Here is a 17,496-nt window from a genome sequence, read left to right as displayed (position 1 = left end):
CCCTTCTTCAGAAATAGGGGAAGGGAAGGGGTCTCTGAAATAAATAGACATGGAGGCGATGATAGAAGGTGGATATTGGACCAGATAGGTGAAGAGAAGGCAGACAGGTCAAGGGGGCAGGGATGAAGCCAGTACAGGTGAGTGCGGATAGGGAGTTGGGATGGTGGTTGCTCAATGAGGAGGGAGGGTTAGGTAGGTGGGAGGGAAGACGGACAGGTCAAGGAGGCGGGGATGAGGCTACTCGGTCGGAAGTAGGGGTGGGGGTTGGTCAGTGAGGTGGGAGGAGCGGATAGGTGGGAAAAAGGATGGACAGGTCAAGGGAGAAAGGATGGACAGGTCAAGGCTGATAGCCCTCCTTACTGATCAACCCCATCCCAACTCCCATCCCAACTCCCTACTCACACTCACTTGTACTCGCTTCATCCCTGTCTCCTTGATCTGTCTGTCTTCTTTGCATCTATCTGTTCCACTATCCGCCTTCTATCATCATGTCACCATCTCTCTCTTTATTTCAGAGCCCCCTTCCCCTCCCCTATTTCTGAAGAAGGGTCCAGACCCGAAACGTCAGCTTTCCTGCTCCTCTGAAGTTGCCTGGCCTGCTGTGTTCATCCAGCTTCACACCTTGTTACCTCAGACTCCAGATCGGCAGTTCCTACTATCTCTGATGTGAAATTAATATAGCGGGCTACAGGCCTCCAAAGAGTAGTGTGAACTCAGACGTGATAGACCAATTGGACTGCAACATAACATGATAGAGATGTTTTGTTAGTTTTGTGAGTAGGTAAATATGTTGCTGTTACATCTTTAACTTCATGTTTGATTTGAACTACTTTTCAGGCCATTGACATTAAAGTGGAAAATGAGGGCTCTGGAGATGGTCTCCATCAGATGAACCGTTACCATTTTGCAATGGATGGCAAATCCTTTTCTGTTATAAATGAACATTTTCAGGATCTACTTTCAAAAGTCAGTAATTGACAACTGATGTTTTCTGAATAACTTTGGCTACAGATATTTATGACTACAGAACTAAAATGTTCTTTTGTTCATCCCAGTTGATACTAAATGGGACAGTGTTTGCTCGCATGGCCCCTGATCAGAAAACACAGCTGGTAGAAGCATTTCAAAATGTAGAGTAAGTACTAAGTTACTATTTTCAATTTGGAAACTATTAGATAGGTGGGCAAAGAGGTTTAATAATCCAATGTACTTTAATACAGCTGTGTTATATTTCAGAATTAAATTTGCTCCCTTAATTTTGTTACAGTTTGTTACAAGTACATAAGTAGTAATGCGTTTCTTTCCTTGAAAGGGTACAATCTTGTGTTTATATGTTGCTTTTCTGGACCACCAAGCATCTTGAAGATCATCATAACCACTGAGGCACATTAAAACGTGGTCACTCGTAATGTCGAAAGTATAACCAGTTTGCTTGGAGCAAACTCCCATGTGCAGTAATGTGATAATGAGTTGTGGATAAATATTAGGCAGTATAACTGGGGTAACTCCCCTGCTCTTCTTATATAAGAATGCCATGGATTCTTTTACGTTCATCCAACCAGGCAAAGCTGGGTTTTGATTTAAAAAGTATCATCCAAAAGATGTTACCTCCAATAATACTTTATTGAAGAGTCAGCCGTATTTGTTTGTTCTGAAATCCTGGAGTGGGACTTGAACCCAGAACATGTGACTCAAGCAAAAGTACTACGTTTTAGAATTTTCTGATCCAGAAACGCTTTGATCATTATTTGTAATATAACAAATAATGAAGATAAGATCAAAAAGCATGATATGTTGGCCTTGCTGGTCAGGCCAGCATTGATTGCTCATTCCTAATTGCTTTTGAGGAGTGGTCTGCATGAACTTTTGGAGTCTATGGAATCTAGGTATATCTGTAATCCTGTTAGAAAGGGCAGGATTTTGTACCAGTGCCAGTGAAGTAACAGGATGGTTTGTGGTTTGGAGGGAATTTTTGAAGGTTGTGATGTTCCCTGTGTCTGCTGCATTTGTCCGAGATGGTAGAAGTCTCCAATTTGGTAGGTACTGTCTAAGGAGCCTTGGTGAGTTATTCCAATACATCTTGTAGATGGTACACGCTGTCATTGACTGCTGAGAGAGTCAATGTTTAAGTCATTAGATAGGTACCAATCAAACAATCTGCTTTGTCCTGGATAGTGGCAAATTTCTTACGTTTTGAGAGAGTCATCCACACAAGTAGCTGGTTTTCGTTCACAGTCAAGACTTTGTGCCTTGAAAATGCTGGTCAAGAGGTGAGTCACTCTGTGCAGAATCCCAGACACTGACCTGCTTTTGTAGCCATGGTATTTGCATGACTGGTCCATTGTAGCTGTTGTCAGTGGTAACCACCACCACCCTAAAAAAAAAGTTGATATTGGGGATTCAGCAATGGTAATGCCATTGAATGTTAGAGGGTTAATGGTTGGCCTCTCTCTTGTTGGAGATTGTCATTACCTAGTACTTATAAGCCAAACCTAAATATTGTCCAGGTCTTGTGGCAGTTTGACATGGCCTGCTGACTATCTGAGGAGTTATGGATAGTGCTCAACGTTGTTCAATCATTATCAAACAGCCCACCTCTGACTTTGTGATGTAGGGCATATTATTAATGGAGCAAATGGAGGTGGTTAAGCCTAGGGTACTCCTGTGGAACTCCTGCAGTGATGTCCTGGAGCTGAAATAACTGACTCGCATTCATAACCGTCGTCAATTGTGCTATGTAAACCTTGAACCAGAAGAGAGTTTTCCCCATGATTTCTTTTCCCTGATAGGGGAATGGTAGATGGTAGCCAGTAAGAGGCTTCCTTGCCCATTTTTGACCTGCTGCCCAAAGAATTCATGGGGTCCAGAGTCAATGCTGAGGATTCCCAGAAGAACTCCCTTCCACGTCTGTGGTACGGTACTGCCACCTTTGTTTATTGTCATGTTGGGACAAAAATTCCCAGGGATGATGATTGCGGGTATCTGGGAAGTTGTAAAGTATGAACCTGTGAGAATGTCTGTCAGGCCATTCTTGAATAATCTATGCGACAGTCTCCCAGTTCTAACACAAGCCCCTGAATATTATTAAGGAAGACTTTGCATGATCAACAGGATAGTATGCTGTTGTCATCTCCAGTGCTTTGTTCCATGCTGGGCTGTCTACCCAGCTGCAGTTCTTTTATCAGACTTTGTAACTGTTCGATGCAATTGAGCTTGATAGGGCTGTAGAAAGGATAGTTAAGAGTCAACCTTATTGTTGTGGATCTTGAGTCATATGTAGGCCAGACTAGATGAGAATGTCAGATTTATTTTTCTTTTCTGAAGAGCACTGGTGGGCCACTTGGACTATTATGAAAATCAACAATAGCGTTGTATCATAATTAGATTGGTGTTTAATTCTTAATTTATTAATTGAATTCAGATTCCACCATCTGCCTTGGTGAGATTCAAACCCAAGTCCCGAGATGGTGAGCCTATATTTCCGGATTCCTAGTGCAACAATACCACTACAATACCAAAATTTTGAATTATTGTTAACATTTAATAGTTGTCTAAAAATTGTGTTGTCTTTGGATTTCGTTCAACGCATTAGAAAGCACTAATACACTGAAGATATTAAATATCTTGTTTGAATCCTTGTTCTTCTGACAGCTATTACGTGGGAATGTGTGGAGATGGTGCCAATGATTGTGGTGTAAGTTTTTTTTATCATTTTTAGATTGTTAACATCCCTAACTATTTTGGAAATGTATAAAACATAAATGTGATTTACAGGCACTAAAGCGAGCACACAGCGGCATCTCACTGTCTGAATTAGAGGCTTCTGTAGCATCACCGTTCACATCAAGAACTCCAAACGTTGCATGTGTACCAAACCTGATCAGGTAACCTTTTTCTTTAATCCTTAGAACAGTAGAATCTATATACGTGATAAATTATTTGATCCTTTTCTTCCATAATGTATGCCATATATCATCTAATTTTGTTTTAAATTTATGAATTTTGTAATTGTCTCCTAGAGGTCTACTCTCACTGCTAAAACCAAATAGCTTTCCTACTTTATTTTATTTGTGTTGTTTCAGTAGATTTCTTACTTCTGTATTTTATTTGTACCTTTTAATCAAAAGGCTGGTATCATGTTTCTTGACAAAGGTAAGAAAACTATTTGGCTTTTGCATACACACATTTGCACTGCTGCTTTACCTGTAGAGATTAACACCTTACTTGCTTTGTTTGCTGATTCATAGTAGTTGGATAGTTTAAGCAACAGATGTTGATCTTGTTCACCTTGTTAGTCCTTTTCATATGTTTTAAGATGTACTTATGTTGTACATATTTTTCTCACTATGTGCAATACTGTGGATTTGACAGTGTTGAGTTTCAGTTGCTATTTTGTTCTCTGATACATTTTAATTATTAATTTTCTTCATAATTGTGGGTGCTTTGTAGAATTGCTTGCCTTTTCTAGTTTGCAAATTGAAGCAACTTATGTTCCATTTCTGAATAGATTTGTTCGTGAAAACGAAAAGCAATAGCAGCCAAAAACTGATTTCTTAGAAACTCCACTCAATACTGTCTTGTGTCGGATAGTTCCTCTAATAATTTCATATTCACTTCTAATTTTTTCCTCAAATCTGAACGTCTTTGAATTAACTGGTAGCCTTTTATGCAAACTTTATTTCAAATCCTAACCATTTATGTATAGCTTGGCAAGGTTCACTTGGAATATGATTAGTAATTAAAGTTTAAAAAAAACAGCAGTTGGATAAACAAATTCATTGTATTCTGACTCCTTTTAGGCTGTTGTTTACAAGTTCTCATGCCCGTGACGTTTTCTTTTCTGCATATTCCTTGGTTATTCTAACAGAAGTCTTACAGTAAAATTTTGGATTTGTTCTTTTAACTACGCCATCACCAATGAAGGTGTGGCTGAGGAAATTTTACAGGTCAGAATGGCAAAAGTCTACATAGAGAATCTGAGAGTTTATGGCATATAATGACACTACTTGCCCCATCGTACCTCTGTCAGTTAAAAAGCATACCATTTGACCTAATCCCACTTTCCAGTATTTAGTCCATAGCCCTGCAGGTTGTCATATTTGAGATGTACATCCAGACACTTTTGAAATGAGTTGAGGATTTCTGCCTCGACTGTCTATTCAGGCTTTGAGTTCCAGACTCCTTTTGTTCTTTGGATGCAAACACTTTTCCTCATCTCCGTTCAAACCTTTTTATCAATCTCCTTAAATATAGGCCCTGAGTTACTGACCACTTAGCTAAGATACAAAGGGCCCTTCTCGTTTACTGTAATCAGGGCCCTTACAATTTTGTACGTCTCAATCAAATCTTCCCTTAGCTTTTTTTGTGCCAAGGAGAACAAATCTAACCCATCCAGTCTTTCTTCTGTCTCATCAGTGGATTTCCACCACTTCTACCTTTCCCACCCAAGCCAGTACCTGTAGGCATTGATGTGCCACATGGCTGATTATAGAACAGGATCAGTTGTTCCCTTATTTGTACTCCTTTTGTGATGTGGTAATGCAATATCTCCCCGTATGTGTGCAACCTTGTACAATATACAACATAAGTTATTTCAGTTGCAGCCTGTATAGCTTTCATTATATAGTTTGCTGTAGTGTTAAACCAAGACCTTGCTGCTTCTGTTTCATATTTCAAATGTGGACACACTGCAAAAGTAGCTTCTACACTGAACTTATCTTAAGTGATGCTTCTTGTATTATCTTCTGTCTTTGCTGCATATGGCAGTATATTACAAATCTCGAACAATAATCTCCTCTAATTACACTAATATTCTGTCCTCTATATAAGGTTTTAGAAAGTGTTGATTCTGATAAAACTGGGATTGCCAAAACAGTGTTGATTAGCATATTATTATGTATCACACCTTCCATGTCAGTATTATACGCACATTAAACCCTTCAATGGACAGTTGGTCAGGCCATGATCCCTGTGCCAAGACTGGCTAAACAAATGCACATTTATTATCTAAAGGGGGACCTTGCCCTCATGAATTTGTTTCAGGGTTTTGTTGTCAACTTGAACATCCATGATCCATAAGTGCTCAGACTTCATTCCTCAATACATCATTTGAAAGATTTTTCTGTACATTAATCAATCTATTAACAGTCCCTCTATGACTCTTTAATACTGTAGCCAAGCACCGAATTACCCATATCAGCTATTGGTTTATACTGGGCTGACTGTTCTGAATGCGTTGTCCTTTTTCCTGAATTTTCACTGTTGCAATATCAGTGAAATTTATTGCTGAGATCCCTGTGTTAAATACTATTGTGACATCATTGACCAGACTGTGTTTCAGTTGACTGTTTCCCTGAATAGAGTGCAGCTATTAAACCTCCAGCATCTCGGGGAGGCGATGGCCTAGTGGTATTATTGCTGGACTGTTAATCCAGAGACCAAGGGGGGACCTGGGTTCAAATCCCACCTTGGCAGATGGTGGAAATTTGAATTCAATAAGTATCTGGAATTACGAATCTAATGATGACCATTGAATCCTTTTTCAATTGTTGGAAAACCCATCTGGTTCACTAATGCCCTTTAGGAAAGGAAACTGCCATCTTCACCTGGTATGGCCTACATGTGACTCCAGACCCACAGCAATGTAGTTGACTTTTTATTGCCCTCTGGTCAGTTAGGGATGGGTAATAAATGCTGCCTAGCCAATGATGCCCTCATCCCATGAATGAATAAAGACCATTAAAGCAAGCCACCTGTGTTGTCACTTGTTTTACCAAAACTGTATGTAATGCTTGAGCATGAAAACACTTAGGAATACCAGTACTGAAGATGTTTGGATCAATAGGTACCAGCTCATGGTGTATATAGTTATGTAGAATTGTATCATCCTTAACCAACACAAGGCCATTTTCTGGTCCTATGCTTTAAGCTGGAAAGTGGGGATCAGTAATGTCTAGTCTCAGCATCTTTTCCTTAGTACCTAATGGGGTGTGGTGTAATGGTTTGATTTTCTCATGGGCCAAGACCTTTGGCCAGAACACCAAGATATGTCCCTGTCACTAATTGCTGCCTGGATGTGGGGTCATTTATTTTTCCCTTGGAGCTCCTGTTCCTTAACAAATACTGTTTGAACTCTCCTGATTCTTACCATCATGTTGTGGCATCAGTACAGTAACATGCTGCTGGCTGTGGTCGGTGATAATAAACAAAATCATTTAATAATAAGTTTCACCTGTGACCACTGCTTCCATTTGTTTTTTTCTTTTGTGTCTATATAGGCAAGCGTGCCACTAATTTTGCTTACTTCATAAGATCCTATCCACTTTGCCATGAATCCTATCTTCTCCAGCACAATCTTTGCCATGACCTTATCTCCTAAACTGGGTATCTCAGCCTGTTCAGTTCCTACCTGTACTTCTGTGTCATGTATGATGTGAACATGCCTAACTTCCTTTCTCAGTCCATGCAGCTGCTTGACAATTTTCTCGTGAACCGTTTAATCCTCTCAGTCCTCCTTCATTGCTATAAATTTAGGTGCTGTATTGAGTCTCATTAGGGTACTAGGCAACAAAGCTGCTCATTCCATTTCTGTGATGGTGTTGCCCTTCTACTGTTTAAGTCATCCGATAATATTCTGTTTGAAACTTATTACTAGATCTTGATTGTTGGCATTTAGACACAAGTGTTTTAACTACAAATCAAATAGCTTAAAAAACACTACAGTTCTCTTAATCTGTATCCGGGCTTGTGGATATTCTTTACTGTTCTTAATATAGTTCCCAAACTTTCAACTGTCCTAATTCAAACTTTCTCTTTGATATTACTTATATTATTCTTCTAAACTTGTTTCCATAAAATATTACCTGTATATTTGGTAATTTATGGCTGTTTTCAATTATTATTTCTTTATTTTGTTGGTTACCTTCCAGAAAAGGGAACGAAGAATACATACGTAAGCCTTGTGGCTTATGTACATTCCAAAATATGTTGTGACCTTTGTTTAACAAATTCTGTTGTAAACTCTGCTTTCTGACTTATCCCCTGAAAACATATCTTGTCTTTAAGAAAGTCAGCAGTTTCAGTTATTCCATGTATTTGGTTGTGCAAAAAAATGTAAAGGGCCTAAAGTTGTCAAATAAATTAATTGCATACTACCACATCAAAATTAGAGGATACATTGCTACCTGGAGCCACAGACAGACTTCAGTCCATCCAACTCCTTCAGAAACTGTTCTGCATCCATTTCCCCACACCCTAAAAGCCTTCCTCAATCTTGCCCATAATAGATGTCTTCCTACGTCTTGGCTCCTTTGAGGAAGAAAGGAAAGGGGTTTGAAATGATTGCCCACTTCAGTAGTAAAATATTTGCCTGGGCGCATTGAGAAATAATAAATGGATAGGTAATAACTTGATTGTGGACTCATCTCTAGCCCCACTTCTGCCACTGTCTTTTATTTTCCACCCCTTGTTATCATGAAGCATCAAAGAAGGATCATTCAATCCTAGCTATCTATAGTCTGTAGACAAATATCCTTTCTTTTTCCTGATTCTGAACTCCAGTAAAACTACCATGTTCCTATAAACAATTGATCAATTTTACCTATGAGTTTTGTACATTTTTAATAACATAAGGATAAGCATTCTTTCAAGTTTATTTGGAGTTTGACAGTTAAACTGTCATTTAATTCTGGGCACATGGTTTAAGACAAGTACCTGTTTAAATCCAGATTATTTTTTGGAATTTTCCATGATAGAGTCATATCTAGTAGTGGGCCTGGATGTGGGAGTGATTTCTGCTAAAGAAGTGGGGCATGGGTTGGAAACTGGATTCCTGGTTTACTGATGGCCTCGAGATGAAACTCAAAGGTACTATGAACAGTGGGATGCCTTATTACCCAGAATGGTTGCAGCAGATCCTTCTGCCTGACCTAGATGACCTGCACAGATGTAGCAGGAGAGAAAAGTGCCCATAGACCTTTCAGAAGAACCTGGATCCGGCAGGAAGAGGACTATCAAACCCCTGTGATCCAGACATTCTCAGGAACATCACTCAATCTAATTGTACCATTGTCAGTTACAATAATTGCATGCAGGGCCAGTACTACATGGTTAAATGCACTGACTGACAGACTCATCTCATTTTGTCGGTGTTGTACCAGATCCTGAGTAGTGTGCTTCCTACCTACTTACTGGAGAGAGGCGACTCCAGGACCCGGCATGGTTTTGCAAGCCCATGAAGTGCTCGTGAAACATACATTGTGAAGCTAATTAGTCCTCTCTTTGTCTGTCTGCTTTAGAATACAGAAGTATAATCTCAGACCCTTTTGAAGAACAAGTTGCATGATGGCAGGGAAAGGCTATGACCACGCCAGAGCCAATAGAAACAATGGCAGGGGGACATTAGGCAGAGCTGCCAAAGTCCACCAGTGGACTGGAATGCAGGCTGCAGGAGTTGTTCCAAGCCCTGTCTGCTGTGATTTTTCAGACAATTGAGTGCTGATCCTTTCCATGGAAACATAGCAGCTACCTTGGAGTTCCAAGTCAGGCAGGACACACGATGGCTACAAAATATCCAGTTGAATCTGCACTCCATTGTTGCATTTATGGGTATTCCTGGAGATGCCATCATGCACCTACGAGGAGGTTAAGCACCAGCCAAATACCCCAAGGTCTTTATCTCTGGATTGTCTAAAGGCCTTTCCATTTGCCCTTTCCACACCCCTCTGCCAGTGACCGCAGCATCTCCAGCAAGACAGTCAATCTTTGAGTATGACTAACTATCCTAAATTATTTGTCAGTGCATTTCTTAACATTTGCACGTGTTGTCTAATCACAGAATCATGTCTGATGTTGGACACAGATGTGAGTTTTGAAAGTTTGTGCTGATTGGGTATCATCCATGCATTCTAGGGGATATCCTGTTTGACACCTTTTGCCATTCTTTAACACATACAACCTATTTACCCAGAACCCCATCAGTGCTGAAATACAGATATAACTATTCATTTGTGTGATAGGCAGAACATATTTTTGGCTTAAAGGCAGTATCCAGTCAGTGGTATACTCGACCTGTGTTCCTACTACATAGCACCAACTTAAAACAGCCTCACCTGTTGCTGAACATTTGAGGTATCTTGTCCTTGTATGGTATTCTGAGGTAGACTAGGCACTTTCAGGACCAAAGGTGATGGTCTTTGTGTGATGTACAGGGTGAAATCATCAGATCGAGGTAGCTGTTATCCCGCAGGATGGATTTGATGCATCCTCTTCAGCATCAAGCTTACAAAATGAACAAATGGCTCAGGGCTTACTTATGAGGTTACTGTTAAGGAAAATATTATATTTTGGAACTGTACAAATCCCTGTGTGTACGTTGACCAGTGAAAGTAGGCTTGTGGTAGACAGTTCCAGAGAATCCCTAGCTGATTTCCCAACTGGGATAAGGGAACATGTTTGGCTGCTCCATTTTAAAGGTAAATTTAAGTACAGGATAGAGCCCATTATAATGGGTAAGAAAATTCTAACATGCAGCCGTGGTTTCAAACATGTCACCGTGGTTTCAAACATCTCAAACATAATTATCTTACATAATGGAAACATACAAAGAATGATATCATCGAAGAAACATTTCTCAAGAAGCCCAAAAGAACATATACATTTTACTGGTGTATTCCATGAGCAATTCTCCAACAATCTGAGTCAAACCAGCCAATGCTCTTACGAATGTAGTTTTCCCTTTGTTACTCCAAAGTTTTTATATCCTGTATAGTGAAGCAAAATATTTGTTTATTTTATCATTTTCATATTATCTACTGTTAACTCCCCATTTTCATTCTCCATAGGACTAACATAGAGCATAGAACATAACAGCACAGCACAGGCCCTTCGGCCCTCGATGTTGTGCCGACCTGTCATACCGATCTGAAGCCCATCCAACCTACACTATTCCATGTACGTCCATGTGCCTGTCCAATGATGACGTAAATGTACTTAAAGTTGGCGAATCTATTACCGTTGCAGGCAAGGCATTCCATTCCCTTACTACTCTCTGAGTAAAGAAACAACCTCTGACATCTGTCCTATATCTTTCACCCCTCAATTTAAAGCTATGCCCCCTCGTGCTCGCCATCACCATCCTAGGAAAAAGGCTCTCCCTATCCACCCTACCTAACCCTCTAATTATTTTATATGTTTCAATTAAGTCACCTCTCAACCTTCTTCTCTCTAACGAAAACAGCCTCAAGTCCCTTAGCCTTTCCTCGTAAGACCTTCCCTCCATACCAGGAAACATCCTAGTAAATCTTCTCTGCACCCTTTCCAAAGCTTCCACATCCTTCTTATAATGCGGTGACCAGAACTGTACGCAATACTCCAAGTGCGGCCGCACCAGAGTTTTGTACAGCTGCAGCATAACCTGTTGGTTCTGGAACTCGATCCCTCCATTATTAAAAGCTAAAAGACTGTATGCCTTCTTAACTGCCCTGTCAACCTGGGTGGCAACTTTCAAGGATCTGTGTACATGGACACCGAGCTCTCTCTGCTCATCTACACTACCAAGAATCTTACCATTAGCCCAGTACTTTGCCTTCCAGTTACTCCTGCCAAAGTGCATCACCTCACACTTGTCTGCATTAAACTCCATTTGCCACCTCTCAGCCCAGCTCTGCAGCTTATCTATGTCTCTCTGCAACCTACAGCATCCTTCGTCACTATCCACAACTCCACCGACCTTAGTGTCGTTTGCAAATTTACTAACCCATCCTTCTACGCCCTCATCGAGGTCATTTATAAAAATGACAAACAGCAGTGGACCCAACACCGACCCTTGCGGTACACCACTAGTAACTGGTCTCCAGGATGAACATTTCCCATCAACTACCACCCTTTGTCTTCTTTCAGCAAGCCAATTTCCGATCCAAACTGCTACATCTCCCACAATCCCATTCCTCCGCATTTTGTACAATAGCCTACTGTGGGGTACCTTATCGAATGCCTTGCTGAATTCAATATACACCACATCAACCGGTTTACTCTCATCTACCTGTTTGGTCACCTTCTCAAAGAACTCAATAAGGTTTGTAAGGCACGACCTTCCCTTCACAAAACCGTGCTGACTATCCCTAATCAATTTATTCTTTTCTAGATGATTATAAATCCTATCCCTTATAACCTTTTCCAAGACTTTACCAACAACTGAGGTAAGGCTTACTGGTCTATAATTACCAGGGTTGTCTCTACTCCCCTTCTTGAACAGGGGAACCACATTTGCTATCCTCCAGTCATCTGGCACTATTCCTGTAGACAATAACGAGTTTAAGATCAATGCCAAAGGCTCGGTAATCTCCTCCCTGGCTTCCCAGAGGATCCTAGGATAAATCCCATCCTGCCCAGGGGACTTATCTATCTTCACGCTCCGTAGGATTTCTAATACCTTTTCCTTGTGAACCTCAATCCCACCTAGTCTAGTAGCCTGTATCTCAGTATTCTCCTCGACAACATTGTTGTTTTCTAGAGTGAATACTGTTGAAAAATATTCATTTAGTACTTCCCCTATCTCCTCTGACTCCACACACAACTTCCCACTACTATCCTTGATCGGCCCTAATCTTTCTTTCGTCATTCTTTTATTCCTTAAATACCTATAGAAAGCCTTAGGGTTTACCCTGACCCTATCCGCCAACAACTTCTCATGTCTCCTCCTGGCTCTTCTGAGCTCTCTCTTTAGGTCTTTCCTGGCTACCTCGTAGCCCTCAAGTGCCCTAACTGAGCCTTCACATCTCATCCTAACATAAGCCGCCTTCTTCCTCTTAACCAGAGATTCCACTTGCTTCGTAAACCACGGCTCCCACGCTCTACCGCTTCCTCCCTGCCTGACAGGTACATACTTATCTAGGACACACAGGAGCTTTTCCTCGAATAGGCTCCACATTTCTAATGTGCCCATCCCCTGCAGTGTCTTTCCCCATCCTATGCTCCCTAAATCTTGCCTAATCTCATCGTAATTGCCTTTCCCCCAGCTGTAACTCTTGCCCAGTGATATTCACCTATCCCTTTCTATCACTAAAGTAAACACAACAGAATTGTGATCGCTATCACCAAAGTGCTCACCTACCTCCAAATCTAATACCTGGCCGGGCTCATTACCCAGTACCAAATCTAATGTGGCTTCGCCCCTTGTTGGCCTATCTACATACTGTGTCAGGAAGCCCTCCTGCACACACTGGACAAAATCTGACCCATCTATAGTGCTCGAACTATAGTGTTCCCAGTCAATATTTGGGAAGTTGAAGTCCCCCATGACAACTACCCTGTCTCTCTCACTCCTATCAAGAATCATCTCTGCTATCCTTTCCTCTACATATCTGGAACTATTCGGAGGCCTGTAGAAAACTCCCAACAGGGTGACCTCTCCTTTCCTGTTTCTAACCTCAGCCCATACTACCTCAGTTGACGAGTCCCCAAACATCCTTTCTGCAACTGTAATACTGTCCTTGACCAACAATGCCACACCTCCCCCCTCTTTTACCATCTTCTCTGTTCTTACTGAAACATCTAAGTCCTGGAACCTGCAACAACCATTCCTGTCCCTGCTCTATCCATGTCTCCGAAATGGCCACAACATCAAAGTCCCAGGTACTAACCCATGCTGCAAGTTCACCCACCTTATTCCGGACGCTCCTGGCGTTGAAATAAACAGACTTCAAACCAACTTCTTGCTTGCCGGTGCCATCTTGTGTCCCTGAAACTTGATTTCAGACCTCCCTACTCTCACCCTTTTCTATAGTGGAACTACAATTTTGGTTCCCATCCCCCTGCTGAATTAGTTTAAACCCATCTGAATAGCCTTCGCAAATTTCCCCCCAGGATATCGGTACCCCTCTGGTTCAGGTGAAGACCATCCTGCTTGTAGAGGCCCCACCTACCCCAGAAAGAGCCCCAATTATCCAAGAATCCAAAACCCTCCCTCCTGCACCATCCCTGTAGCCACATGTTCAACTCCTCCCTCTCCCTATTCCTCGCCTCACTAACACGTGGCATGGGCAACAAACCAGAGACAACAACTCTGTTCGTCCTAGCTCTAAGACTTTCTCTCTTTGTTTTTTTCCTTCTTAAATTTCATTAAAAATATTTGCTATCTGATTTATATTTCCAGCTGGCTTCCTCATGTATTCTGTAAAATTAATCAGGAAAAATAAATTAGTCATTCTCTACTGTTCTTTACTTTCTGTCCAATCATCTGAACTTCACCCGTTCTCCTTTGTGCAATGAGTGGATTTTCCTTTACTACTTTATTTTACATATGGATGGTGAGTTCTCCCCTTAGAACTTTTTTGACTTCAACACACTATTTATTGTCTCACATCATCAGCAACGTATATCTAATGTTGTTGTCATTACCCAGGGAAGGCTAAGTGTATGTTTTGGGAATTGCAGCCATCTGGCAATTACAAGGGAAGTAGCATTGTTGGGTAAGTTATGACCGAAAAGAATGGACCCGTATTTATTACATTCCAGAGAACAAAGGGACAGTCTATGTGCTGAATAAAGAAATCTGACCAAGGTCTGTAGGATGGAGGTAGGAATGATCTTTACCATGGCTTGGGTGTACTTAGCCAGGTTAAACTTTCTCAGAATAAAAGGTAGACAATAAACTAGACATGTGAGGGAATTCATTCTCTTGGGAATGGGCATGTTTCAAATTATCTGGCCCATAGGATAAAGGAGAAACAGGCACAGGTTTAACTAATATAATCTCCAGGACTGTAGCGGAAGTGTGACTAAGGCAACTAAGTCCATCATCCATGCTGAAAGAGAATTGTATATGCTTTAGTGTCCAATTTGCTGTTACTTGATCCTACTTCCTCTGTCCATTTGTCCCTACGTCGTCCTTACAAAGTTCTCAGTAAAGCATTGTCCGTATTTAGATCACACATCAGGTTGATGTGAACAATCAGGCCAAGATAAGATCGCATGTATGTGATTTTCAAGACAACCTGAATGTGGGCTTGCTTAAGGCAACTATGTTTTATCATGTTTCCCTCCAAGAACCTGAGATTGCAGCGGTTCATAGTATTGTTCAAGTACAATTGCATGCAATTAGAACAAAGGCTATGTTTTTCTATCCAGTTGCATATATCCAAAGGATCACGCTGCCGGCATAATAAAGCAGGACTCTTTCAAATACAATAGTGGTGAATATGGGCCATCAATTTTCAACTTCCATCATCTGATATATCACAGATCTTTTATAGACTAAGATGATACCAAAAAAATACAAATGCTGACTTAGAATACAATGCAGTAGTCCAGGAGATTCATGTTGTATAAAAGAAGTAATCTGCAGTAAAAATATTATTTCCTCTGAAAACATTGAAACCAGGCAAAGAAATCTGCACCTCTTATTTTAATTCACAGCTGTAAGATAATTTTACATATTGGGGGATGAAAGGCTCACCTTACAACAGGTGAACTTAGAAAAATCATGAAGCAAAACTTGGGAATGTATAACTGAACCTTATTTCAGTAGCTAAATTGAGCAGCAAAGCAGAGAGAAGGAAATATATATTCCTAACAAGATTTCAATGTCTCTCTTTCTTCCTGTCTCTGAGCCTACCTCTCCATGTGCCTCTCAGAAGACAATATCCATTGTAAAAGTAAAATGAGGAGACAACCATTCATTCAAAGATACCCACAGATGTCACCACTAATGATGATACCAGTCAACGAATAAACCATGGTGATTTCATTTTAAAATACTGATAGCTCCAGGACTCTAAAGACTTTTAATCTATATGGTTTTTGAGTTTTACACCTTGGAATCAGACTCTTCAGGCCTACTCATCCTTGTCAACCAGATTAATAAACTGATCTAGTGCCATTTGCCAGCATTTGACATCCCTTCCTATTTATGTACCAATCCAGATGACTTTTAAATTTTCAGAATCATAAGTGCATCCGCCACTTCCTCAGGCTGCTTGTTCCTTACCATGCACCACTCTCTGCATGCATAAGTTTTCCATCAGGTCCCTTTTAAATCTTTCTCTCCTCACCTTAACCTATGCCTTCTAGCTTTGGACTCCCCTAGTTTGGGGGAGAAAGACCTTGGCTATTCACCCTATCCATGCCTCTCATGATGTTACAAACGTCCAAAAGGTCACCCCTTAGCCTCACTGCTCCAGGGGGAATAAAAGCCCCAGGCTATTCAGCCTCTCCCTCTTGCTCAAACCCTCCAATCCCATCAACGTCTTTGTAAATTTTTTCTGAACCCCTTCAAGTTTAACAACATCTTTCCGATAGCAGGAAGACCAGAACTGATCACAGTATTATAAAAGTGGCCTTACCAATATAAGACATCTTGTACAGCCACAAAATGACGTCCCAACTGCTGTGCTCAGTGCACTGAGCAATGAAGGAAAGCATGCCAAATGCCGCCTTCACCACCCTGTCTATCTGTGACTCCATCTTCAAGGGACTCTGAACGTGCACCCCAAGGTTTCTTTCTTTCAGCAAAACTCCCAGAACTCTATTATTTGCTGTTTAAGTCCTGACCAAATTTGCATTACCAAAATGCAGCATCCCATATTCATTTACATCATAATCTGCCTGCTACTCCTCAACCCATCCAATTGAGATCCCCTTGTACTCTGAGATAACCTTCTTCACTGTCCACTATGCCACCAGTTTCGGTGTCATCCAACTTCAAGTCTCTGTCACCTCATCCATAGCTATCAATATTACAAATATCTCCGCAAGGGACCCAGAAATCTCTTCCCTAGCTTCCCTCAAAGTTCTGGAATACACCTAATCATGTCCCAGGGATTTATCCACCTTTATGCATTTTAAGGCATCCACCAACTCCTTTTCTGTAATATGGGTACTTTTTTAAGATATCGCTATCTATTTCCCTAAGTTCTTTAGCTTCCATGTCGTTCTCCACGGTGAATACTGACACTAAGTACTCATTTAGTATGTTGCCTATCTCTGTGGTTCCATGCAAAGACAGTCTTAATTCTTCCTGTCAGGACCAGATGTTCATCCCCTTTCAAACCTATTATTTGCTTTTGTTGGAATTTTTTTATTATTTTTCCTGGAGTTAGGTAATAAAATTAATCTTTTTCACCTAAGAGATCTTTGTAATTGCATCCTTCCTTTTTAATCTGATTACCTTCATTTTTGGTTGGTCTGTGATATGGCTACATACTGAAAAGAATAACAATATTTGTTGTGATTGACTGAGGGTATTAAAATGAGGGGAGTTGAATTACCTCTTCTTGCTTGGTTTTAACAAATGTAAATAAGAAGAAGCAACAGGCACCCAGTGAGCAGATTTTTAAATTATAACAGAAGAAACAGGTGTACTGGATTCACCTGGCCTGGAATCTGTTTATGGTAAAGTTTTCACATCTGTCAGCTACTGCCCTGCCTTCTTTCTCTCACTTAAGTGACTCGTTGTAGAATACCATTGAGTTCTTCATTTCTTCCTCTTCTCTCCCTGCC

The 17,496-nt window shown here is 40.8% G+C and overlaps 1 protein-coding gene across 5 annotated transcripts in view; it reads left to right on the top strand.

Moving 5' to 3' along the window:
- The window catches only part of LOC125458025 (polyamine-transporting ATPase 13A3-like), a 139,583-nt gene that overhangs the window by 91,669 nt on the left and 30,418 nt on the right, over positions 1-17,496 (top strand). For all 5 annotated transcript variants that reach the window (XM_048542888.2, XM_048542887.2, XM_048542884.2 and 2 more), the window contains 4 exons: positions 838-966; positions 1,056-1,135; positions 3,652-3,694; positions 3,775-3,884. In XM_048542888.2, coding sequence (XP_048398845.1) covers positions 838-966; positions 1,056-1,135; positions 3,652-3,694; positions 3,775-3,884 — 362 coding nt within the window. The remainder of the gene's footprint in view (positions 1-837; positions 967-1,055; positions 1,136-3,651; positions 3,695-3,774; positions 3,885-17,496) is intronic.

Source organism: Stegostoma tigrinum, chromosome 14 (assembly GCF_030684315.1).
Source record: "Stegostoma tigrinum isolate sSteTig4 chromosome 14, sSteTig4.hap1, whole genome shotgun sequence".
Lineage (NCBI taxonomy): Eukaryota > Metazoa > Chordata > Chondrichthyes > Orectolobiformes > Stegostomatidae > Stegostoma > Stegostoma tigrinum.
Note: the sequence above shows the minus strand (reverse complement) of the source record. Positions and strands in the feature narration are given on the sequence as shown.